Source organism: Aphelocoma coerulescens (assembly GCF_041296385.1).
Source record: "Aphelocoma coerulescens isolate FSJ_1873_10779 chromosome Z unlocalized genomic scaffold, UR_Acoe_1.0 ChrZ, whole genome shotgun sequence".
NCBI lineage: Eukaryota > Metazoa > Chordata > Aves > Passeriformes > Corvidae > Aphelocoma > Aphelocoma coerulescens.
In genome coordinates, this window is record NW_027184085.1 from 45039195 (window position 1) to 45066263 (window position 27069).

Below are 27069 nucleotides of genomic sequence, written 5' to 3' on the forward strand. Positions count from 1 at the left end.
TCTAGCGACCTCCTAAAATGCGTGTGCCATCTGCGTCAGTACTAAAGTAAGCTTCCCCACTCTGTTTTCCTTCACAATGCATTAAATATTTGGAAACTCTCTGAGTTCTGGTATTTGCAGTCTTGGAATTTTCATTGGGGTTTTCAATGGGGTTTTCATTGGGGTTAAATTGGGGTTTGCCCAACTTAACATTTTTTTGACAAAGACCTCTCTGCGTTTCTCTCCAACAGCACTTTTCCCAATATCAGGCTCCTAAGAGAAAGGAGGATATTACTGTATCATTATCACTTGACCCTTTCCATATATGGTTGTAACTTTGTTTTGCCTCAAGCTAGCCTAAAAATAACACTTTTTGAAATCTAAAGAAAGAAACTTAAAATAATAATTTTGAACAATTTTTTAGGTACAGCACAGTACAAGTGAGGCTAAATGTCTTTGGACAGGACAGTTCCACATGGAAAAAAGTGACAAAATGAAGCAATCTCATTCTGTCTCTAGGAATTTTGAAAATTTTATCATTTTGACAAAACTGTGTTTTATGATGAAAAAGTATTACTTAACCTACAAAAATACTGACAGCAGAAGGTTCATCAGTGGATTATGGAGATGAGAGTTCACACTCCATTACATGAAGTCATTCATCAAGGCTTCAGTCCAGCAATAATTCTGAGTGGGCGGGTCCTGGCATCCTGGTTGAATTCCATTGACACTAACAAAAAAGACTCAGTTCTAAAAGTGTTGTCTTTCCTTGTCAGCTGCTGAGTTGTGAAACAGTCGTAACTGGCCAAAATAACCAATAGAGGTACTACAATGAAACACCTGTTGCTAAGAATAGGAACTACAGTAGAAAAGAATGATGATCATTGACCAGTAATTCTGAGTTTACAGATGATTTATCTTTATGAACAGATGCATACCCTTAACTGGTTAAAAAACTGTAAAAGGTTAAAAGCAGAATTGAACAGAGGTATTTTTGAAATAAATGCTTTAAAGACATAAAATATATTTGACTTTGTTGACACATTTACTTGAGGATTTCAGATTATTTCAGAAAAAATCATGGCATTGCTATGCACAATTCATATTTGGTAACCTAACTATGTACTTTAAAAAAATAGTGCTAAATTAGTCACATAGGGACAGTTAATCTTAGAATCACAGAATCATAGTTAAAAATCTCTGTTTACTGGGCCACAGTCAATAATATCAAATCTTCAAAAGTACAAAGTCCAAATGTAATAGCCATGTTCTTCCTTCTATGCAAGTGTTTGAAGTTCATAAATTCAGTGAATTAAAAAAAACTCTTAAGCCTAATGCCTGCATTGTTTAAAATGCCCTCAAGCCTCAATTTCTCTGTAGTTTACCTTTCTATCATAGCGACCAGGTGATGTGCCTAAAAAGCACACATTTGGTTGCAATTTAATTGGAAAGATGGGCGCACTGAAGGTAAACATCCACCCCCTTCCAATCCACTATGCACTGCACCCCACATTCCTTCTCTAGCTGTAGCAAGTGTCCAGTGCAGCTGAAAATGTATGCAGAGAGTCATGTTGCTGATTTTTTTAAATGAAAAAAATCTGTAGTTCCTGTTGTAGGAGAAACTGAGATCTACAAGATTCAGTGCAGATTTGTATACTCAAAACTGAGGAAGGCTGTCACTCAGCATGCAGGCGCCTTTCCATTTCCCACTGCAAACACAGAACCAATGGATTAGTACTTACCAAAGGCACAAAGTAGCTGCAGTAGTTCCACAATAGTTTTTGGATCAGCACCCAGTAGCACAGTACCTCAGGAGCACAGCTTTCTGTAAGAATAGATTAGAAATTGTGTGGGCCTTTCCAATTGGGTATCACTCTAATAATGTTTGCAGTGAGATAATATAAATAAGCAGTAGCACTGGAAAAATCTTTGTCCTGTAGAGTGTAATCACAGGTAAAAGATAAACTTTAAGTCATTACATTAGCTGGTAATCTCTGACTTCTTACTCTCTCTGCTATTTTGCTTTAATAGAACTGGTTGGACTGTGTGGAGTTCAAATAGAATTGCAGTACTGACTTAGCTTTTTAACAGTTTCAGGGGTTTTGTATACTTACTTCAATTAGATGAAAAAATACTCTTATTGTGTTAGATAAGATTAGGGCAGGAAGTGTGTGGAACTGTCCTTACACTTAGCATGTGACTTGAGATTTGTCCTTTGAAAAAGGATTTTTATTAAAATAAATCATGAAGGGGGTCTAGCTGATAAATCTTATATATAGGAAGAATTTACGTATGTCAACTGGCATTGAGTGTAAAATGTCTGAGCTTTCCTGCCTTGTAGAGAAAACTGCCTGTTGTTTCATCCCCAGACAGCCAGAACTGTAGAACCGAAGCCTGCTTATTGGTGAAGATGAATGTTACTACTGATATTTATATATCTTAGAGGCAAATTTAATGTAGCAAGGATAGTCTTGCTGGAATTCTGAAGCTTGTTCACCCATTCCTTGAAATTTTGTGTAATCTTAACTGGATATTGAAAACCCATTTCTGGGTGCAAAGAAAACAGATTATTTCTTACTACATTGTGAAGTAAATTTTCATGTTTCATCAACACAGAATGTAATGCATCTTTATATTGAAAGGGAGATATTTTTCTTATTAATGGAAGTTTTTTAGGATGGGGGAAGAATGAAGGAAAAAAGGTAGCATATGAACATGAAGACTATGAATGGAAGACCTATCACTACTATATTTAATAATACACCACTAGTCTAAATTGTAATGCCAAACCTAGGTTCAAAATAGAATTATCAGATCTCAGTTTGTAGACACCTGTAGGTTTGCATCTCATAGAAAACTCTCTATAAATGCAACTGGCTAGTTTTATCTCCTTAATTGTAAGAGGTTTTATGTTCAAAAGTGAATAGCAGACACTGGCATGCCATTTAAAAAGCTGCTCTTTCCAGATTAGCTTATAGTGGTCATTTATCAGTTCTGAAGTACTCAGAAACCACTCATCAAAAAATTCTTCAGGATTAAGAGCAAGACATGGATGACATATTCATCATGCCTTTTCACCATCAGAAGTTATTAAATACCAGTAAATTAGAAAATAAACTCAGTATCATTTTGCAAGTAAGTGACATAGTCAAGTTAGACTTAAAGTTGCCTGTGGACAATCAAGGATTGATACAGAAAGACACACCTGAAACTACATCTAATATGCAAGTAGACCCAGCAGCTGCTGGACTTCACCAGACACCATGTGCTGTTTGTATTTTAGATATAAGAGAAGTACATCAGCTGAGAAATCTAGCTGCAAATCTTCACACTTTCAGTATTTAGCTCCATGTTTTTGTTTTCTTAGGCTGTTTGTTGGTTCATCCATCACATGCTCCTTAGTACACATCTTGATAGGTGGAAACAAGTTTTGAGAACATGAGATGGAAAAAATTAAAGTATCTGGTAAAAGTAGCACATTGTGCATTAATGCAGAATTTCAGGTCCATTTACAGTATGTCCATGAGCAACCAAACTGCTTGCAAGAGCACATTAATTAAAGCATTGCTGAATTTGGTTCCTGTTGCATATTTGGCACCAGGGAGGGGAATTGTTCTCTCTCAGTGTTATGATTTACACAACAGTAAATAAGCTGTGTTCCACGACATAGCTGGACTCACATACTTTTGGACTGTATTTCCTTGTACAGCTAGCAGGCAAAAGAATAGATGGAGCATAAACAGCAAATAAAAATGTGAACATGAAGGAGTGATAATACCAGAACCGTGAAATGAAAACAGTAAGTCTAAGTCCAGATATGTACCAAGGAGGCTCATTACAGGAGGTGCAGTATTGTGTGTGCTTGAGTTAGAATGCTGGATGCATACAGAGAACTGTTCTGTCACTGCTGGGAAAGAAAAGTTCAGTTACAACTTTCTCAGGCAATGCCAAAAGGTGTTATGTGCTTGAAGTAAGCTAGTTTTAGCATTTGGTCACATTTTCTCTTCCTTCTGCATCTTTAATCTTCATTATTGATTTAGTCTCCCTGTCACCTCATTTCAAAACTTTTGCTTTTAGGTGACATTATTTGGAGTTCCATCATCAAGGGCAGTATCAAACCACAATGAACGTTTTACTTGTAGCCAAGTTACTTGTAGCCGAGTGTTAGGCAGAAGGACATCAGTTTCATCCATCAAACTCAGTCATAAAGGTGTCCTCTAGCAGTCCAGCTCACATACAGTGACTGAACCTATCTTTCAGTCACTTGCAAAGCCTTTAAATTTGTAGCGAAGAATCAGCTAAAAAGCATTTTCTGCTGTTTCACCTTATTATTTAATTGTTCCCTTTGCAAATGAATGTGAACATGACAAACCTCAACAAGGGATCGCAGGGTCTCACAACACTGAATTATCCATGCTTAGGTGATCTGATTGGCTATGTCTAGAGAGGTCAGATACTAAAATAGCATATGCCTTTGCCTAAATTGCTTCTACAGCCTGTTTCCGCTTTTACATCTGGAATTTGTTTTAAAGGGGAAGAGGGGTGTGGGGGGAGACGAGATGCAACAGTCTAACAATATTTTCCGAGGTTAACTCACCTCGACACAGGAAGCTGTTGGTGCTTTGTCTGCCTCTCTCTTCCCCCCACACACAGCACGCTCATTGCTGAAAGAAGGACTGAGACTATGCTCACAAAAGCAGGCTGAGTAAGAAATGGAAAATCATAGGCTGTGATTAGCATTGGCTTGAAAACATCCATTGTTTGCTTGCACTTCTGTGCCTGTGAATTTCAGCCAGATCACAGCAAGGATTTTGTGAGTTGCTTTGCAGGGTGAAGCTCAGATAATGCTGATTTCAAAGAGCAAAGAAGCGTATTAAGATGCTGTATAGATCAAAGTAAATTCTATTTTTATGTTTTAAAAAAAGAAAAAAGATTCCGCTGAATGCACAGCCTCTTGGCTGGCTTTTGGAAGAGGCAGTGATTTCCCGTAAATAACAGCTGATGTATTCTTCATTTTTGAAGCAGTTTATTCCTAAGTCACAGAGATTCATACCCATCCTTCTTTTTGCGCATGTACCACGCTGGTTGGTTGTGTGGACGGATTAACTGTGACAAGCTGTGACATCAGCAAAGGCTGGATGCTGCCTAGCTCTGTGGTTTTGTAATGCATCCTCCCATTACTGCTGGGCTGACTCATTCCTGCTATAGAGTGAGTGAATTATGCGAAGTGTGGGCCAGCACAGACTGAAGTCCTCAGCGTTGTGCTTCTGTGCAGAAGCTGTGCCATAATTGTAAAGCAAGCAGATTTTCTAACCCTGCTTGCACAAATGATAGAGCAGAGAAACAAATGCAGAAAAATATTAATGCTAATAAATAGACACAGAAGTGATAAAATATACAAGTTATTTAGTGTGGGTGAGGTAGTCTTTGGCCTTTGAAAAAGCCTCTGAATTAGGGTTTTTGGTGTGCAAAGCATGTGTGAAAAACACAGGCTGTGTTTTGCTTGGGAACCACCAGCGAGGAAGAATCAGTGTTCGTCAACCTGAAAAATATCAAGTTATCATGGTTATTTTGGAATATGGGGATTTCATGAACAGGAGCCAATTTACTTTACCTGTAATGATCATAGGAAGTGAGAGCGAGTGGAGCAAGAACATGGTAGAAGCAGCTCTAGTGTGAGTGAGTACTATATCGTTAGCTTCCACTCAATTCAGGAGGGGCAAGTGTTGTTTATTAATAACCCAGGAGCCTACCGATTTCTCAGTTACTTATTAATGATCTTGTACTTAAACCTAAAGTACCAGACTAGTAGGATTTTTGGTTGACACTGAAGAGACCTGGAGAGAACTGCTGAGAATTCAGCCTCTGGAAAGGTGAATGCTAATGAGGGCTATTCTGCCCTTCATATACTCTGAGGTATCATTTCAATAGTGCTCACAGTCCCTTAGGATCTGCTTTTAAGGTCCAGAGGTTTTTTTAAGTACTCAGCAGAACAAGAAGCTTGTGAAGATAGTTGGTGGGTTTGGAGCAAACAAAGTCTTTGTAAAAACCTGAACTTTAAATTGGCTTCATTTCATTCATCATAGCGGCAAAAGTAATTAGAAAAACCAAGGAGGTGTGATCCTTTTGTGTTGTAAGAGACACTTAGAGGGCAATAAGTTTCCCTTCTGGAAAAAATAAACTTGCTGACATTTTCTGTCCAGAGCTTTTGACCTTCATCTTGTAGATTCTCTGCTCTAAGCTTACGTTTAACATTTAACAGCCTGTTCTGGCTAAAAAACAAGGCAGATACTTCTGAAGACCATTCCTTCTGGAGGACCTGGTAGCAGCAAGAATTTGAAATGGCACAGATTATTATTATTGTTTGTTCCCCCAACAGTTACCGTGGGAACATTTGCAAGCTTATTGTTGTTTGTTTTCAGTGAAGACCTTGACTTTGGACACTGAACTCCTTTCCAGGATAGATGGATACTTGTGTGTGTTCTGGAGCTTTATGATCCCTAAAAGGTCATCATGCATTCCAGAAAGGTGGTAAGCAATTCCTTGGGATGCTGTACCTACAGATGCTCTTGATAGTCACTTACTTCAAGAACTATTTTCACTTCAGTGAAAATAGTTTTGAGCGGGTGAATTCAATTATCATGCTTATTTACACTCATCAAGAGCAACGGTGACGGTGTTACCATTGATCCACATCCTGGACTTGGACACCATGGACAAGAGAGTGTATGATTGCAGGAACCGCCTTACAAGAGCAGGCAAAGATGGTCTGGCCCATGGCTAAGCATCTTTATCAAATGAATAGTGGTACGTAATATGATCATTACATAGTATGATATATAATAGTATGATACATACGTGATCAATATAGTATCTCTGCTGTAATATCATTAGCAGAGATACTAGATACTGCTATAGCGGGGTAGTGTCTTGGACAACACTGTTGCTTCTCTAGGATTAACACAGAAAACTTTCAATGGAGAAGGGTCTTTTTTAGGTGGCTTCCCTCATGGAGTCTACCTTCCAAGTGTGAGGTTGGCCAATAGCCTGCTGAAAAATTTCACTGGTGTGAGTTGCATCTCTCCTCTGCTAACATCTTGTGCCAGTTTTTTGTCCCTGCTTCTTGGCTACTTTTGCAACTAGGTGGGCAGTCTTTCCAAGTAGAAGTTCCCAATGAGGATGTATGCAGGCTCTGCTGCCATGGGAGTGGTGTTAGCCAGCCTCTATGGCCAGTCTGCTGGAAGAGAGGCTGTTGTCAGATACTGATGAGTGCAATCCAGATTATGTCAGCTTTTGGTGTGCATGGTAACTGTGTTCAACAGAAATACAAAAGGGAGACCACACCAGCTGAGTGAGAATGTCAGGATGAGGATGAGTACTATTCCAGTATATTGGTGTTTCCCAATCATCTTAATTCTAGGCTCTCTTCAACAGAGGGTCTCTGTTGATGGTTACCCTGCATGGTACATTTGAGTTCCTAAATGGGCTGTGACAGGGGTCAGGCACAAGACTTCCTATCCCAGGAGATTTAGTTCAGTACATTACAATAAAGTCTGATAAAGTTAGCTTGACGTGTTATCGGATATTCAGTACTTGACTGAAGATCACCTGGAAAGGAAACACTCTCTGCCTGTGTTTTTTGTTCTCTCTTCTCTGTAGATAAGATATTTGGTCCAATGTCTGTGTGTGCACTTGTTTGCCAGGATATGCAACTATATTCCTGGACAGGATCAACCCAGGGCAGAAGAGAAACAACAGATGGGCATGGGAGGGAAGCAATAGTTGTAGGCTAAGTAGTAGTATCTGCAGTTGTGCTAACTGGAGCAGATCTGGCTGTGATGCAAGGTGTTGACAGCTAAAGCTATCTTACCTCTGCCCTCCCAACAGATTAAGTTTCTGAATGGGAGTAGGCTGAAACTGGCATGGATAAGAAGCACAACATGAGTATCTTACAACACTTTGGCAAGCTGTCTAGTGCTACCTATGCACCTGAAAAGAATTTCCCTGCCTACTTTACTTCAGTTATAGGAGGCAATGGAAAGCCATTAAGATGGGCCTGTAACCTTTGATTGAGTAAAGGATTACCCACAAAGCAAGCTTTTGCAAGGAAGGGAGCAAACAGATTTTGTGACGATCAGCAGACACCCCTCTGTACTCATCACGGCTCTTCATATTCACAGCGTGATCGTTGCTCCCAAGTGGCAGCACATGGGTCTGGAACTGAGACCATGACACAGACTGGGAAGATACCTCACCAGCAGGCAACAGCTTCTGGAGTGTAGCAGCCTCAAGCCTAGTGCTTCTGTGGGCCTTGGTGCCAGGATGCCAGTAAATGTGCTTTAGTGTAGTTGTTGATAATGACTGAAGATGAAGAAGGTCTATATGACAAGTCTCCCAGAAAAATCCCAGCTGAGGAACAGTTGAAAGCTGGGCACAGACAGGACAGCGATTGCTGCTTGGCATTCAAAATACCCAACAGCAAACAATGAACAATCTCAGTCTTGCAAGCACTCAAATGAAATGATGAGTACATAATTTTCTGGGTGTTTATAAATGAAGGCAGTGGTGTCTAGAAGCCATGACAGAAAGATTGGAAGAGGAGCAGGCAAAAAAATGACTGTAAAATTCTGTGAGCTTGCAACCAAGAGCCCAATCATAGGTACATGATGTTGCACCAACAGGTTAGATGTAGAACGATGTTTTGAACAACTTTGGCAATGTCATGTGGATTTTTCCTGGGCCGTGGATTTACCTTGTCACATGCCTGTAACAGTTTCGATCTGGCTTTCAGTGTCCTAAAATTGTCTTAGAGCACTCCTAGCAGGGGCCTGGCAGTTGAACCAATCTTCTCCATGCAGAATGTTTGTTAATAGTACCAGTTTCTGTGCCTCAGGTGCAACAGTCAGCATGGCTTCCAGTCACTACATGGCAGGCAACCATGCAACACAAGTTCTAGCAGTACTGTATATGCTGTAAAAAAATGCATCAGTCTCACACCAGAAATGTAGTATGGGGTAAGGATAAGATCAAAATCTGAGGAAGTGTCAATCCTGTCAGTCAAGTAATCATTTTATTAATGGGAGCATATTGTTTGGTCCACTTGGAAGGAAGAAGAGATTCTTATAAGGATCAGCCAAAGAACATAAGAAGTACCTCTACACCTACACACATAACACAACAAGATCTCATGTACCATCACTCAGTCATGGTTGGCAATGGCACTCTGTTTTAAATATGTTACTTAATTGATGCAGTAGGAAAAATATAAATGTGCTGGGACTCTAAGTGTACAGGCATCAAATAGAAGGTTTTATTTATGCATGTATTTTCACATAATACTGTGTAGACCTTAGACTGAAGTCAGGAAGACCCTAGTTCCTTTGCTTTTATCTAAATGGCATTATTAACTTTTTACAAGACAGTGTAGTTAATCATTCTTACACACACTGACTGTAAGTGTGCATGTAAGCAAATATTTCAATAGAACACAGGGTACAACTGGAAATAGTTAATGGATCCGAGGGAGCAGAACTAGTTTTTGCAAAAAAACCTGAAACTTGTCTTTGAACTTTGGAATAGGACTTTTTTTAAAAAAACCTTTGTCTAAGCAAAAAAACCCTGGTTCTAAATGGCTGTTCTTTAGTTCAACAGTGACTTTTAAAATACTTCGAAGTATATTAAAGCAAATAAATTTCTTTCTGCTATTTGCTTCTTTTACAGCTGCACCATTTGACTTGGGCAGGAACTCTTAAGCCTATCGGTGTCTGCATACATGACAATTTCTGTCATGGTAGTAGGATATACTTTAAAAATAAAAAGCCTGCTTCAAATCTTTGGTAAAAGAGTGTGACCAGGCTGGGGCTAAGACTGTGTGCTTAGTTACAGTAACGTGGAGCTGGCACAGTGGCTATGGCCTATGTTACACTTTGCCTGCCTTGTCTTTCTGTTCTAGACCCTGGTCAGAGATTTGTCTTCTTCAGATTCCACAGTTCCCTTATTTATGCACTAGGCAATTCTGTCAGCCTTTTTTAATTCTCTGAGAATTTGGAACTGCTGTTACAGTTTTTTCACTAAAACTTTTTCTTGACAAGAAAGCACAGAGGAAGAGCCTCCATCAAAGAGGCTCAGAAGTGCCTGGGGAGGCACAGAAAGAAGCAAGTTGTGACTCAGCACAGAGTCCAGCATTGATTTAAGACCTCTGTTGATGGCTCCATTCTCATGTAAAATCCTGTGTGCTTGTCATGCTGTGCTAACACTGCTCAGTTGCAAGAATTGTAATTGTCTCTCCCCCTTCTATCATACTGAGGGAATTGCATCAGTAGTTCACTTGTACAGCTTTCCATCCAAGCAAAGGCAAAGTGCCTAGGAAAGAGCAGGCAAGATTTCAGGAGAAGTGGTCAGGCTGCACTGTACCAGAAAAATTCGTTGTAGTGCCCTGGCATGGCTAGAGAAATCAGCTTTGAGAGGGGTTGCCAAGACTCTGCTCAGCGCTGCTGTGTGACTGCGGCTGGACTTAAGTCAAGGGTGCTTAAAAAGTCTTTTGGTCAGGTCATACTGAGGCCAGAATTTGCCCACCAGGCCAAGGCTGTTGCTTGGGCCACTGCCCTTACTTGAGCAGTAAGTCACACTAACAGAATATTCTCAACAGAAGTTCATTGTTAATTCCTATTTGGCACTTCATACTGGCAAAAATTCTGCAGCCCTTTCATATTTCAGTTAAATCAGGCCATAAGTTCAGAAGTTACGGGAAACTGACCCACATAGTACTTTGTATTTGTTTCTAGTGTTTACCAGGCAAGAAAGCCTTTCAGGAATTTAAAGTAAATCTTCTAGTATATCACATATAAATTGCAAATGCCATTTTTCATCCCCTAGATAAAAGAATTCTGTGTTCCCATGCATGTGCATGTCCAAATTTTGGTACCTGTGTTCCTGCAAGATTCCCTGACACAAAGGGATGCATCATAGGGCTGCTAAGTCTTTGAATGCATTTATTTAAAGCTGGGTAAAAGATTAGCAGCCTGAGTTCTTGGGAGTACAGGAGAAATACTAAGCAAATGCTTGCAATGAAGTAAAAATTACAGACATTGTGTACATAAATTCAGCATTTTTTGAAAAATACGAAGTTATTTTTCAGCTGGACCTAAATCCATAAGAAGTGCTACTAAGAAATCTATATTACATATTGCAAATTAGGAGTACATTGAGAAAGACTGCATATGGGGCAATGTGGAAAGAGCTGGCCTAGTAGTGGGTAAGTCAATGGAAATTGAAAAAACAGCTTAACCAAAAAAAGAAAATGTATGTAAATTTTACTTCAGCAAAGAGTTAGAAATCTTAATGTTCTGTTAAAAAAATCAGAATTCAGCAAGCAAATCCATTATATTGCTTCTATTGCTGCTGAAGTGGGAAGAGGGCATGGATTGGTCAAGAGACATGACTTGCTTATGGTGAACACTTGTTACTTTAGAGGAAGGAAATTTGTGTACAATTCCAAGAACCCAAGTCACATATAAATTTTGAGAAGGAAGCCATCTGACTCATTATCTACTAATCAAGTCCTAGCTCTGCTATAATATTTGCATTTGTAATTTTTATTTCTTTGCTCTTCAGAGTGGTGAATGGCAAACTTTACTACGATTTTACTGCCTTGGATAACCTTATGGATCGCCTGTGGGAAAATAAGCTGATTCCAGGTAAGGGCACAGCCTCCACAGCTTAGTATATCTGTTTGCCCATACTGTACAATCATTAGAATATTCTTAGAGAGCTTTTCCAAAGCTGGTTTTGATAAAAATTCATTATTTACCTACTTGGCCTTACATCATGTCCATGAAAAACAGTGTGAGCAAAATGATATTATAGCAATTAAAACAACACAAATGGTTTTACACTGCGTTTTACACTGCCTCCACAGCTTAGTATATCTCTTTGCCCATACTGTACAATCATTAGAATATTCTTAGAGAGCTTTTCCAAAGCTGGTTTTGATAAAAATTCATTATTTACCTACTTGGCCTTACATCATGTCCATGAAAAACAGTGTGAGCAAAATGATATTATAGCAATTAAAACAACACAAATGGTTTTACACTGCGTTTGAAGGTAGTTTCAGATGGATGGACTTGTAAATTAGATGTCTTGAAGAGGAGAAGACTTTGTACTCATTGACATGTACCTAAAGGGGGCAGAGAAGCAGATACTCAAGGTATAACTTCCTGTAAATTTATGCAAACATCAGCTGTTTTCAGTTTCCTCTGAGCCTTGCATTTATGTTAGCAATTACTATTTTTGATTGCTATAGTCACTGACAAGTGACAAGTAAACAACATCAAATCTGAAATATTTCTGGTGGGAACATGTGAAAACAGGAAAGAGAGCCCATTTAATGATGCTTCTTCATTAACAAGTTTGTTTCAGATGATGTGATAACCCCTTCATTAATCAAAACGAGATAGCATTCACAAAAAAAGGAGACCAATTTCTTATGTCTTTTTTAGGATTTGAACTGATGGGGAATCCATCAGGATACTTTTTAGATTTTGAAGATAAAGAACATGTAGTACAGTGGAGAAACTTAATTACGGCTCTGGCCAGGAGATACATAGGTAAGTTAAAAAAATAACTTGTTATGTATTCTGTTGTAATCCTTCTAGCTACTTGAAAAAGTTCTGTGTATTCTGATCAATTTCAAGACCCTGGATTTCAACACAAAACCAGAAAAAGACCATGCCAGAACAGACCATGGAAACCATGGGATAATAGTCCCTCTTTTTACTGATCCATGGCTGACATCCAGAATGAGTAGAGTGTTCTGGGTAGCGCATTTGGCCTGCCTCAAAGGACTTTTAACGTTGTTACATTGTTGTGGTTGTAAACCACCAGCTTTCACTGGAGCATGACAACCTGAATACTTCTCGCATGCCAGCTTCAAATATTTCTAACAAGGCAGAAGACCCAATCTGAATTAAGGGTAGGTGCCCTAATCACAAAGCTGTAAGTCATCTCCCTCTCACTTTCCATCTTTTTCAAGTATTCCTGCATTTCATCAAAAATGAGAGATCATTTTGAAACTCCCAAATCACATTTCCCTCATTGTTAAAAATAATGAGGGAAATCAAGCAGTTGTGTTTCGGGGTGCTGAGCCTCACCTGCAGCCCTAACTAATAGAACTGTCTGTATAAGTCTCTTATTGATAGTATTGTCTGGATATGCAGCTCACTGATAAATGAGGCCTCTCCTACAGATAGGTATGGATTGGAGCATGTTGCTAAGTGGAATTTTGAAACATGGAATGAACCAGACCACCACGACTTTGACAATGTGTCTATGACAGTAAAAGGTGAGCATGTTTGGGAGCACTTATGAGTGTGGTGAAGTGAGGCAGGTGTGTGGGGTGAGCAGAAGGGTGACACACTGAAGTAAGTTATACTGACAAAGAAGTAGGGTAGACGGGCATGATAAGGAATGTGACAGGTACACCAAATCTGTTTTGCTAAGCTCATGTTACTGGCTACACTTTATTCCCTGCTTGGGCATCAGGGATAGTAGAACAGGACAAACAAAACAGGAGTTACACTAAGAAGATGCAGCTTATTAACTTGGATATAAGGTACAGTTAATAGCAGGAAGGGGGTGAAGGGTGGAATAAGGAAAACTCTTCATTGACAGTTGCATGCCTTGGGAACCTATCCATACAAAATCTTTGGAAGAATCTTGTGAAAGCAGCTGAGGTTTTGATGTTTTCTTGTGTTGTCAGTGCATAGGAAAGGGTAGACCCAGTTTGTGAGGTCTTGCCAATAAATCAGGTAATAGGGTTATAACATCTCCTTGTAGTTTTAGATCCAGTTTCTGTTTTGAGTTATCATCTTTGATATATACATCTGCTTGGACTTCAGGGTTTCTCAACTATTATGATGCTTGCTCAGAAGGATTAAGAGCAGCCAGTCCTCTTCTAAAATTTGGAGGACCTGGGGATTCCTTCCATCCCTTACCCAAGTCACCCATATGCTGGAGTCTTCTGTGTCATTGCTACAATGGGACCAACTTCTTCACAGGGGAGACTGGTGTAAGGCTGGATTACATCTCTCTCCATAGGAAGGTTAGTCCAAGATTTCAGTTTAAAGCCATTTTATCAATCAGTTCAATCAAAGTTACATTTTATTCTGATTTATGAAGTTGATGATGATCATGATGAGTGTCCAGCCTATAGCAGGAAGCATGGCTACCTATTCCTGCAAAACTTACAAGATGTTTAGTTATAAGACTTCAACTCAAAGCAAATTTGCCTTTGCCTAATTCCCAGGGGAAAACAACTCCTCTACTTCTGTTCCATTTTATATTCTAGGAGGAGCTCATGCAAGCAGCACATGCTGTAGTAGATGAGGTAAAAATACTAATATTGTTGGTTCACAGCAGCTTGATGACCCAGGTTATGACTCTGGGTTATGTCTGTATGTTTACCACTGTTTTCTCACTACCACTAAGCAGATATGAAATATTGTTGCAGGGAGGTGGGAATTCTCTCTACATCTTGCAACAAGAAGTGGAAGCAGTTCAACAAATTCAGAAGCTGTTTCCGAGTTTTTCTTCAGTTGCCATATACAATGATGAAGCAGATCCAATGGTTGGATGGTCCATTCCACAGCTCTGGAGAGCTGATGTGACCTATGCAGCTATGGTTGTAAAGGTAACAGTTCGTTGGTAGTTTTGGCACAGTAGCATTTCCTGATGTGTTAATGCAGTTGAAAAAGTAGACCTAACAGTTAATTTTTAAGCAGCTACTCAGACTAATAGATCCTAAAAAAGGAGCGCTCCCTACTGATAAAGTAGGGAGTCTGAATAGTCTGGTTTTAGTAGCTCGATTTAATTTGTATTAATTTTTTTCATCTTTCCTTAAAAAAAGAAAATCCAACCCGAAACCAAACTGAGAACTTGTCAGAGAAGTGCTAGAGAACTGAGTTGAAGAATGTATACAGTCCCCCAGGTAGATCCATTTGATAAGATTACTCCCACACATGCCATCTCCATGTAATTCTGCTGCTCTGGTGTCAGTACTCACGTATGTGAGACATAATTTCCCAGCCCCTTCATAAGTTTATTTCATCAAGAGACATCAGGCATAATTAAGAAGTCCCTTGAGCTCTCAGCATAGATCCATTCTTTGGTTTTGGATACTGGCTGTACACATGGTCTTATTAATTACTGCTAATAATTACTGATGTTGACCAGAAAAGCAGAAGAAGAGAATGCTCAGCATTCCTGCCTCTGCAGTAATTGAACCCTGGCCCCAGAGCAAACTCAGCTCTTCCCCTGCATAGCAGTAATTTCCATGGCACGCCTGGTGCTTTGTGAGCCATTACCTTATACAGCACATAGAGTCCAAGTGCTCCTGTGCAAAGGAATAATTCCCAAACACAGGAGCATGTATGTCACCCAGAAAAAAGATTTATCTTATCAGCTGCTCCTGGGGAGACAAAGGCTCCCAGATCTCTGAGACTGCATATACAAGCAGTCTTCTGTAAGGCAGCAAGTCATTGACTTCATCACAGAGAGTTTGCAAGACAAAATAACAGTGTTTATAATGATGTGGTGATATAAAGGTGGAAAGAAAGACAAATCCAGTGGAAAATTAACGCTTGGATGTATAGAAGTTGAAGCCTTGTGCTCCTTCAGGGACACAATTGTGAGGCTGTTCAGTTGTCAGCCTTCTGAAGTTCTGCTTGATTCTGCTACTCAGGCACAATCTAATAAACAGAGAGCTTGGGAACTGTGATGTTTTGCAGGAAAGCAGCACAGCAACCAGTGAATTAATTCCAAGTTAGCACCAAGTGGGAAAAATGATTAATTAAGAAAGAGAACCCAGGACCAGCTGACTGACCCTGGTGTAGTGGGTACAAAGTAACTCCAGATTTGGAGAGCCATTTAGGTTTAATTCAGATGGTAAATCCTGATTGCTAATTAAGTATTCAAGACAGCGGAGCATCATCTGTAGTGCTGTAGACAAGGAAATGTATTCATTATTTATGGAGAGTACTAGTAATAGTTATTTCAGAGACTTATTACTGTCAAAACTATGTAGATACTTCAGATTTTACAGTGATTAATATATCACCTAAAGTATAGTTTTTCTAAGAATTGTGATGAACAGTTTTTTCTTCAGTCTTTTCTAAAAGGCAGAGTGACAGTTCTTTCCAGAATGCTGTGAAGATTTAAAAAAAATACAGGCACTGTGTGTTTGTTGGTTTTTCTCCAAGGTGAGGGTCCATTTCTTTATGACTTTGCAGGTAATCATCCAGCACCAAAACCTGCTCATTTCCAAAGCCAACAACACCATCAACTACTCGTTGCTGAGTAATGACAATGCCTTCTTGAGCTACTACCCCCATTATTTCACACAGCGGACTCTGACAGCACGTTTCCAGATGAACAATACAAAACCGCCTCATGTCCAGATGGTGCGGAAACCGGTGCTGACTGCTATGGGCTTGCTGGCACTGCTAGGTATAGTAACCACTGATTAAAGACACATCAATGACCCCTCCTACCTAGAAGCTTCCAGCCTAAGAAAGATTGTTCCGGCCATCTCACCGTTCATAAAAGCAGGAGTTCTCCTACTCACTGTTCACTAGCTGTATTAAGAAAATGAAACTTCATTTCCTCAGAGAGATTGATAGCTCATAAAATATTCCTGAGAGTCTGTTATCTGTTTGATTTAATTTAGTGCTTTGTTTATACGCTCTGTGTGCCAACCACTCAGTTTTGTTCTACTGGTACTTCTCTCTTGTGATGCAAGGGGTAACATCCTATCAGGCTGCAACTCTCTTTAAGAAATCCCTGCTGCTGGAAGACTTGTGCAGCATATTACAGGAAGAACCTCATTCACTGTCACCTGTTCGCATGCTGCTAGCTGAACTGCTAAGCATAAGAACTGCTGTAGTATGTGCATGCTCTGCTGTTGTAAAATAAATCTGACTGAAGGCTGCAACCGGCAAAATAAGGCAGAACATAGCTTAACCTATGCTCAACCTACTTGCATGCTTTCACCCTGCAGCTTCTGATCCAGGACTGACTAACAATGATGCTTACAGTTGTCACATTTTACATTTTTTAAAGGAGAAGAGCAGATTTTAGCGGAAGTGAAGATCAGTGGAGATGAAAGTGCTCAAAACAGCACAGTTGGCGTGCTGGCATCTGTGCACACCCCAAGTGAGACACAGCCCTCAGACAGCTGGCAGGCTACTGTACTGATGTATTCAAGTGAGGATAACAGGACTTCATCCAACATCAGCACTGTCACAGTGAATGCCACCCACTTCCCCAAACTTAGAGGTAAACAAATATCATGTAGGCAGCTCACGTTAAGTGATCTTTAGGACAGAACAACAGCTGGAAAATTTCTACTGAGTTGCCTTTCCTTGCAAGAGTGAATTTAGTTTGCTAACTTGCTCTCTTATCTTTTGTGCACTCCTAGATTTTCTCAGGTATAATCATGCTCTTCTTTGAAAGGTTAATTCCTAATGCCTACACTTTGACCCTGCCTTTAATGGCAACTGCCAAATGCTACCTTTTTGGAAAACTATTGATCTATTGATCCAAGCAGTTTTGGATATTGCCAAGCAATTCCCTTAATGAGATGACTCCAAGACAGCCAATGCAAACACACAATTGCACAGCTGATGCAGTTACCCAACAAATGCATGCAGCACCTGTGCAAAAAGAGGATTTCAATTCTTGTTATGGAAGTAATAGTTTGAAACGTGAACTTGGCAAATGTAAATTGTAGAGCCTCATAAGAGTGCTAGCCATGGGACTTCTCTAGTGGAAGTCAGGCTCCAAAGTTCTGAAATCACTTTTGAAAAGGAAGACACACCTGCAGGTACAGACCTGCTGAATTTATTCTTGTTAATCTTTAAATCCAAGTAAAGAGTTTATTTTGTTTTGTTTGTGTTCCTTCAGGGCTGGTGTATGTGACATATTACATGGATAACAACCAAACCAATCCCTATCTGAAGTGGAAAAACCTAGGAAGCCCTGACTTTCCTTCTCCAGAACAGTTCCAGCAAATAAGGGATGCTGAGGTATGGTTATATGTTTGCTTGAAGTGTTGTACGGGTAAAGTGCTTGTGAAAAAGACGAGAAATAAGGTCTGTGGTCAAAATTTCCTTAGCCCACAGTCATTCACTTTTCATATACACACAAAAATTCACTTGTAGTCCTGCAGAAAAGTGCAGATGATACACAACTTACGCCTTTGTGTTTGTGTTATACAACCTCTTCGCTCTGGGCCTACCCATAAAGTAAGGAGGCACAGTTGCTCCTGGGAAAGAAGATTCTCCCTGAATCTTCTGTGAGCTTTGAGACTTCTTCTGTTCCGTCTCCCCAAATAAGTCATATGGCCCTGTTTATATTACAGAATGGACAAATTGCTGCATTAGAGAGTTGGAATGAACCCCCTTAATAATAGAAAACAAATACCTCTCTGAAGTGGAAACTACCCAGTGCAAGTTCAGAAAACTCTGAGGGACTCATAGGGAGACCTACAGTTTTCCCTCATCCTCACTAGTGCTGAATGCACCACAGAGATAATTAAAGAGTAAGCCTTCTCTGAGAACTCCTCTCGTCCCTATGGATGAAAGCCATGTGGAGATTACTTACCGTATGTGAGCATATTTGAACAGCCTGTCACTTCAGCTCCCTCTCCCATAGTTTCCCCTATGCATGACTCCCAGGTTAAAAAAAGAGGTCATCTTTATCCCCTTCAGGGCCCACAGACACTACTTGCCTTCTTACTTTGGTATACAGTACTGTGTCTTCTCTTTCCAGTCACCATAACTGGCTATTGCTGAGGCCTCTTGGATACTGTAGGAGACATCAGCTCTTCCTTGAAAAGGGCAGCAGCAAGATTTTAAATGCTTGTGGCTATTTGGTACAGCCTCATCCCCAGAGACCAGCTGTGTAGCTGTTGTAGCTGTTGTAGCTAGCAGTAGCTTGCTCTGTGCACTGGGAGGAGATGGGGGCATGGTTTGTAAGGACCTCTAGCCTGAAAGACATACTGGGGAGGTTACCAGAAGTGACAGATTGTGCCTAAGGGCATTTGTGATCAACCCAGTTTGTGAGATGGACAAACCCTCTGTTTCCTGAAGAGCTGGAAAACTGGTGAGTATTAAGTCTCCCATTGTGAAGAAGTTCGATGCCTGTAAGCATTAGCAGTATCAACTCTACTGGAAATTTAGAGTCCCACAGTAAATACACAGGCACTTTACACTGATTTGACAGTTGGTCTTTAGTGCTGTAATGAAAGATTTTTCGCAACGCTACTCTTTGGCTCCACAGGACCCACTGGCAACAGGCCCATTCCCATTTCCTGAAGGTGGCATCCTGACACTGAAGCAAGATCTTCCCATTCCCTCAGTCTTTCTTATCCACATCTGTGCACGACCCAGATCAGCTCCTGATCAAGTATGTGTTGTATTCTGCTATCAGACACATTGAAACAGAAACTGCTTCCTGCCTTAAATCTTAAAAGACAACCATTTGAGTTAAGTTTTTGTTAAAAGTACCATGTAGGAATTAGTAAATAAACAATTCTTCTCTCCTTTGATGAGAAGGCTCTCAAAGATATAATTCAAGAGAAAATACTACATAGCAAGTGATAGGAGCCATCACTGAGATGAATGGAAGTTCCTGTGGTGGGAAATTAGTATTGCAGGACTGAAAACTGCAGTATCTTTTTTAAAATCACATGGTATGCTACAAGGCTTGATGAGAGCTCTCCAGTTAATAATGGATAGCTAAAGCTAAAATGGAATAATGGCTGCCATATTAGACATCTATCTGCTCATCAGTCTCACCCATGTTCATAGTAGTACCCAGAGCCTCTGAAGGTCCTCTGCAAGGTTGATGAGTGGGGGACATAGGCTAGAAAAAGCTACAGAGCCAAGAATTTTGTTTTTACACCTGGGATCTCAATGGGAAAAAAAAATCAAAGCAAATAATTAGTAAGGAAGGTTGAACACAGAAATGTGACCTGGCTGATTGGTTTGTACAGTTTTCTTACATGGGCTTCTGTCTCTGGACAGGTGACTGGTGTTCGTTTGATCCCTCTCACAAAGGGGCAGGTCATTGTGCTGTGGGATGACGATTGTGTAAATTCAAAGTAAGTAGCTTTAAAAAAAAATAGATGCAAATGAGTTACCAACATATTACTCCCTAGGTTTCCACAAGCCCTACAGAGTAAAACAAGTTCACAAATTAATGAATTACTGCTCTTTGATACATGATACAGTGTGTTTGTCTGACAAAACGAACTGTAGGACCTGCATGCAGAAACTTTGAAGAGTAGCCCTGCTTAATTTGCTGCCTGACCAAAGGAATCTGCCTGTTGTTCACCAGCATTCAGTGGCAGGAAGATTTATGTTAAAAGTTATATTATCAGCAGATACCTAAGTGGGATCTTGCACATCTCTGTAAGGGATGTGAACTGGAAGAGAAAATCTCCAGTTGCTTGCTTTGGTAAGCTGGACTCGCCTGGAAACCCTCTGTAGGTGAACTCTGAAAAGTGTTCCAGTGTACAGCCAGATTGCCTCAGGAGGCAGTGACTTAGCTCCTTTTCAAGCCAGTCTCCCTAGATTCTTCATCCTTGATAACCCTGATGTCTGAGTGAAAGATGAGTGACATTTTGTGGTGCTGCATATATCCAAAGTAGCAAGTCAGTCTAGGTGGTGTTCTGCGGGCTATCGGAGCCCTGGTTCTTCCTAATACTGAAAATTCATGCCATCTTACATTTGGTAGGGGTGAGTCAACTGAACATTTATTATTTTTGTCCTTCTTGCTGAAATAGCCCTGAGACTAGTATTTGAATGTTCAACACATTATCAGTTGTATTTACAAACCTCTCTGGTTTTCTTTTCTAGATGTATAAAGACCTTTGAAGTGGAATTCTCACCAGATGGAAAAACGTACCAGCGGATTAATGCCAAAGACACAATATTCACTCTCTGGGTCTACAGTCCAGGTATGGCAAGAACACTCATATTAGGTAATCTCTCATGTTGATATTGCCACTCATGAGTGTGTGAAACATTGTTTAGTAACTACTAAAGGCAGGTCACTTTCTAGTAACAGTCCCGTCACAAATAAGAGCACATCCCTTGCTTTAGGATCATATTCTAAGTGAGAGCCTTATTCTCAAGGATGAACAGTGATTGAGAAATAGCCTTGAGGACATTATTAGTAGTATGCCATGGGTAATTGTCACAAAAGCCACTTGTCACCCAGCTGCAGGCCTGGCAAGGTCCCTGAGAAGTTAAGGAGCACTTCTGTAGCTGGTGTAGAAATAGGCAAAAATGATAACAAAAAACCCCACAAAAAACTATGACCAGACCTTGCAACAGAATGCTTTACTTTACTCAGATAAGACATCGGAGTGAAGGAAGGTAGTGATGTTTTATTTGGGTATTTTTTTGTTTATCTGTGGGGGGGAGGGTGGGTGGTGGTTGGTTGTAGGTTTGGGGGGTTTTTTCCCTTTTCTTTTTCTCTTCTTTTTCTTTTCTTTTTTTTTTCTTTTTTAAGCAAATGCAGTCTAGTCAGCAACATGACCATCCAACAAATATTGATAATAAGCACTGATGAGAGCTGGATGAAACACAGACAAACTTTGCCTTATACTGATACTATTAAAAAGCAATTGAGAAGTGTTTTTACCAGAAATACAGGCTTATATTACCCTGAGAAAGTCTTAACATCAGCATTGGTTGCATAATAAAAGTTCAGAGCTATTATTGCAATGTAAAGGCTACACAGGCAAGCAAAAACTGTAAATCATGGCTATGGCCAATCTTTGAAATTATTATTCATTATTATATTATAATATTATATGCCAGTTTTAATTGTTTGTTTCAAAACCAACAACAACAAAAAAGACTGCTTTGAAAAAATACCATGTCTCAGTAGTCCTTATTGCTAGGAACTTCTCACCCATTATTTCTAGCGTTCTTTTTCTTCCAGAATAAAAACACTAAAACACATATAAAAATCAATTAAATAGATAAAATACCCCCAAATTTATATTGCTTGTGGGTTCAAAGATTCTGCTAAGGAAATCTTTTAGTTCTTTGAACTGGATCAAGGATAAAAAGCAGCAGAACCACAGAACATCAACTCACATACCTTTAAAGTAAATGGTGCTGCTTCCTGAGTAGAGCAGACGGTTTTCAGTCAGCCTGCATACTTCTTGTTCTGCTTCTTTGTTGAACCTGTCCCCACATAACCTGTTCCAAAGGCACAATTCAGGCAGAAAAGGAAGTCAGAAAAAAAGGAGATGACTAGTTGTGTGTAGCAGATGTCACAGCCTTCTTCCAAATGGACTGCTGGGAAAGCAGTCCTGTAGCAGTACTTGCAAATCCTAATAAGTAGAGAGGACATCCTTGGTAAAACAATATATATAAAAGCCAGTACTTGGCTAATAAATTGAGGAATTTATTATAATTTTTAATCAGACAGGCACAGACACACTTACTTAGGGTGCAGAACTGATTTCCCCAGCCCGTTCCACAAACCTACATTTTACAGGAGTAATGTCTGCTTCACATCCTCCAAGTACCACAGGTGTCAGCATTTCACAGTGACCGTTTCTAACCTTTTCATTTGCAGGAAGCTCAGTCTCCGGCTTTTACAGAGTGCGTGCCATTGACTACTGGGGGAAGGCAGGCCTGTCCTCTCTTCCCGTGGGGTATGTTGAAGCTTTCAAGTGACCCTGAAGAGTGGTGCCTGGCGTGGTGTCAGAGTGGTGTATGTTCCTTGCAAATGACAACTCCCCAGAAAAATAAACTCCTCCCAACCTGAGGAGGGAGTATGGAAATGACCTGATGAAGTTAGGAATGCAAGTTAGAAGCAACTGCCCCTATTAACTCTTCACAGCACAAAAGACAGCATTATCAAACAACCACGACTGCCAACCCAGCTGGTAGGAGGCTGCTGTAGGACAGGGATTCAGCCTGGTAACTAGGAATCACGGGGATAAATATTTATTATTCCCTATTATTACACTGAACTAACCGCCAGGGCAAGCTGAGATTTATAGAGGTCACAGACTGTAACAGGAACAAGACCATTACTTCACTGTGTGAGTGAGGATGGTAGCAAAGGCACATGGAGGACCTGTCTAAGAGTGAACTGCCTGCCTTAGCTGCCAGGCTGTTTTGACATAAGGGTTTGATGGAAAAGTGCACAGCAACCAGACACATCCAGAGCATGAAGTGAAGGACCCCTTATTCCCTGCTGGTTAGTCACAGTGGGTTATTTCAGAACACTTGCCAAGTCTTCAGGTGTATGAGGTACTTCATTCTCTCACAGAGGGGTTTCCACCCAACTCTCTCAGTATTTGTGACTATTACATGATGCCAGAGCTATTTCCCATACTCAGAGGAAGGGCTATCAGCTCATTCTCAGAGGGGAGAAGGCACAGAAAGCCCTAGCCTCCAGACTTCCCGGCCTTTTCTCTTTTTAGTTTTTGTCCAAGTCACCTGTTTGGACTCTGGCTGGCAGCTGCTGCCTCTTTGTGGAAGAGGCTCTAACCCTGAAAGTCCCTCTTTCTCTCCGTTGCTGTCACCTAGCCTGGTGTCCTTCAGGCCTTAGAGCTAACACCTCCCCTCACAGAATGTAAGTGACCACTCAGCTCTGCATGGCCAGGAGAAAGCTGAAACACTAGTTAGAGCCTTTTGTGTTTTCATATGACAGAACAGCACACTTTTGAATGTAGCAGCGCAGCTACTTAGGACACTTAGGAAGTTAACAAAGAACAGTTTGAGCTCCTGTGCTTTGCAAAGCATGTGCACAAGCGTGTGACAGCCCTAGATCATGGGCTACAGATCACCACTGGCTGTGCTTGCAGCTGCCAAACACTTTGTGTAAACAGCAAAGTTCCCTGAAATTACAGGGGGTGCTGTTTTATTCTTCCCTTTTCACAACTGGCACAGTTTGAGCTGTGCCTTTAACAGGCTTGCAGAGAGAAGGATAATGCCAGTGAAAACAGCCAGAGTGTTTTCCCTAAGAGGAGTGACTTTGTCACACAAACAAGTCCCCTACTGCTCTCTTTGCTGACATCAGCCACCTCAGCAACATAACAACAAAAACTGCATATTTGATGAAACATTCAGGTCTCAGAAAAAAGAAGTGCCCAAGTTTGCACAGTAGGAGAGAGGTGAACTACCTCAAATACCCTCAACTTTTACAGCGCAGAAAAGAAGCATATGCAAAAAGTCAGTGTATGTGAGATGTGGCCTTGTATCTCCTCACCTGCTGGTTACTTGTTCTTGTGCCTGTACTGAAAATTAGCCTTAAAAGATGCATTCTGTCACAGAATTCAGAAGAAATATTTCTTGTCTCCTTTAATAAGGGGCACTTGTCACATCCTAGTCCTCCAGTTCCTTGTCCCTACAGGCAGAGCAGAAAAGGGCCATGGGGTCTACAGAATTGAAAACCCTCTCAATTTAAGAAAAGTTACTAAGACATTCTACTTGGATGGGGATAGTAAAAATACATTTTAAAGTTGTGATAATAGCCCCTGAGTGAAGAACAGCTAAGTAAAATCTAGCAGTTAACACGTTGTTTTGCTAGTATGAGGTGGAACCACGAATAAAATTATTTACAGAAATACTAAGTATAGGGTCTTGAGAGATTTTAGTGTGTCTGAAGCAGGGGAAGATACAGGAGCTGGAGAGGACAGTTTAGTGTGTTAGGATGTCCTAGTTGAGTACCCCTTCTGCTTTAAAATTTTCTCACCCTGGCAATCAGAATATAGCAGTCTTTATCAAACCAAGGACTATGCACTAGTTACAGGTGTATTAAAAAAAAAAAAAACCAAAACAAAAAAACAAAACCAGCAAAAAAAAAAAAAAAAAAGCTGTAGTGAGTAGTATTGATTTTGTTGTGCAGGGATGAAAATGTATAGATGTGCAAACCATGAAAAATAGAAGATTTCTTCTGAAAATCTTCTTTGCTGCTATGATGTAAACTCATGCCCTTAAGAAATTAACATGTATTAACAATTACAGAGAGAAGAGAAGTTGTTATTTCCAGGTATGAGTTTATTTCTAACAAAGTATAAAAGTTTTGAAATGGCGTTTTCTTTTTTTATCATTTAATGTGTACAGAAAAACGCTATTTAGTACTTGAAACTTGAGATTTCTGTAACCATCTGTTGCTGACTCTGACAGTGTTTCCAAAATTGCATGTTTAACTAATCTCCTCTGTTACACGTAGTGATCAGCCTCCCATTACAGTTTGAGTTTTCAGAAGTGCCAAGTATCCATAGCACTAGGTGTGAATATCAGGTGCTTAGCAGTTCTGTAGTATCATAACCAAAGCAAGACTGCAGAGCACTCATGTATTTCTCTTGCTGTTCATTAATCCAAATGAGAATATGTAACTGCAACTGCAACATGTGATTGTTTGCCTGCGCTTCAAACAAAAGCTTGTGAGGCTATATAACCATTTTGCAACTGAAAGAACCTTTCAACTGAGTATTTTACATTGTCTAATTGTGTATATGCTACATTTGTTACCATCTTTTGTGCTAGTCAATAAAACCGGTTTTTAATCTTTCATATGAACCCTGTCAAAACAGGATCTGATCATTGTGTTGTAGAAACTGCTTAAAACTCTTAAGTCAACAACTTAATCTTGTAAAGACTATTCTCAAGCACTGTCATGTTTTAACCTCAGACAACAACCAAGTACCAGACAGCTTCTTGCAGTGGCTACCAGCACAAGGGGTAAAAGGTAGCTTGACTCATGGAAGTTCCAACATTACATAAAACTGAAGCATAAAGGGAACTTTACCATAAAAAATGTCAAGGCTGAAGTAGAAACCTAAATGCATAGATTGCTTCAGTTACCACAACCTGGGGAAAACTGGTCAAACTCAGGGTGGTATCATAGTGCCTGATCTCAGGACTTGCAGTGTCCTTGCTGGAGGAGGTTCACTGGTGTGTGAAGGACAATATCCTTGCAGGGTCCCTCCTGCTGTTGTGCAGTCATAGTCTTTCTGCCAGCACGCAAGGACCTTCTGAGGACAAAACAACAGTCCTTTCAATGCATAAACAATTTTTTTATTTTGTCTTGTTAGTGGAAAGTTTGTTCAGGACAAGAGATTATGACTTGGGACCTATGCACACACTTAAAACCCAGGAATAATAGACTGCTTTTCATCAGCCAGCTCAAACAGCAGACAGAAGATGTCTGCCTCTAGATATACCCAAGATGTTTCATGTTGAACTCAAGAGAACCTCAAGAGAAGTGTAAATCTCATCAGAATACATTTATGGCTGCCTGCCCTACCCTACCTTGTCTTTCACATTTCCTGCACTCATTGGAGAGAAATGGATATGAGGTAACTCCCATCTGTTCATTAACTCGCCATATCACAATGAGGACCTGCCTGTGGTCCTGATGGAAGCATGCTCTCCCAAGTACAATTTCTGGGGCATTTGAACTCTGTGGTGTATTCAACCAGAATTGCCACTATGTTTCTATGATCCTCCTGCAGGCTTTGCCTCTTGCAGCTGAGGAGTAATTTCACTGCCTATCTCGTCTAGACAGACTACACCAAGCACAATAAGGATGCATTTGTTCCTGCATGTTGATTGTCTCTTCTTGCTAGAACTCTCATCTGCTTTGGTCATACAAACCATAAACATTAAAAATCCCACTTCTCTAAGACTGGTAGTATTGGTCTGAAAGTTCTGGCCAAAGGCCATGCTTCTTCAGCTAAGGGTTAGTGTTGTCTAATCAGTTGTTTTACAAGTCCTAAGTTCACAGATTCCACCCCAATACTTCCTGCTGGGAGAAGGGTGCTAGTGGAGAACATTCAATCAATGCACCGACCTTGCACTTAGTCCAGCAGAAAAGGCTGATATATTTTCAATGCTCAGTAGTTCTCTATCTGTGTGGGCTTTTGTTAGCATTGCCTGCTAGTGCTCCTCTGTCCTAAGCTTTAGGTGGTAGTTCACAATCTTGTTCCCTGTCAGGGTAGCTTTCCCTAGACCTGAAGAGCAAGGACACCTTTGTTCAAGTGGGTTGAGAGCCTTA

At 40.3% G+C, this 27069-nt stretch overlaps 1 protein-coding gene across 2 annotated transcripts in view; it reads left to right on the forward strand.

The window, feature by feature from the left end:
* Nucleotides 1–25583, forward strand: part of IDUA (alpha-L-iduronidase) — a 46626-nt gene extending 21043 nt beyond the window's left edge. The window contains exons 1-13 of one of the 2 annotated variants that reach the window (XM_069002556.1): nucleotides 6700–6786; nucleotides 11593–11675; nucleotides 12480–12587; nucleotides 13226–13321; nucleotides 13878–14080; nucleotides 14489–14668; nucleotides 16266–16482; nucleotides 17095–17310; nucleotides 17938–18059; nucleotides 19315–19440; nucleotides 20061–20137; nucleotides 20895–20995; nucleotides 22633–25583. In XM_069002556.1, coding sequence (XP_068858657.1) covers nucleotides 11642–11675; nucleotides 12480–12587; nucleotides 13226–13321; nucleotides 13878–14080; nucleotides 14489–14668; nucleotides 16266–16482; nucleotides 17095–17310; nucleotides 17938–18059; nucleotides 19315–19440; nucleotides 20061–20137; nucleotides 20895–20995; nucleotides 22633–22733 — 1581 coding nt within the window. In that variant the 5' untranslated portion in view covers nucleotides 6700–6786; nucleotides 11593–11641 and the 3' untranslated portion in view covers nucleotides 22734–25583. Of the gene's footprint in view, nucleotides 1–6699; nucleotides 6787–11592; nucleotides 11676–12479; nucleotides 12588–13225; nucleotides 13322–13877; nucleotides 14081–14488; nucleotides 14669–16265; nucleotides 16483–17094; nucleotides 17311–17937; nucleotides 18060–19314; nucleotides 19441–20060; nucleotides 20138–20894; nucleotides 20996–22632 lie in introns of those variants that run through there. The other variant, XM_069002555.1, reaches the window with a different exon arrangement.
* Nucleotides 25584–27069: the final 1486 nt, after the last annotated feature.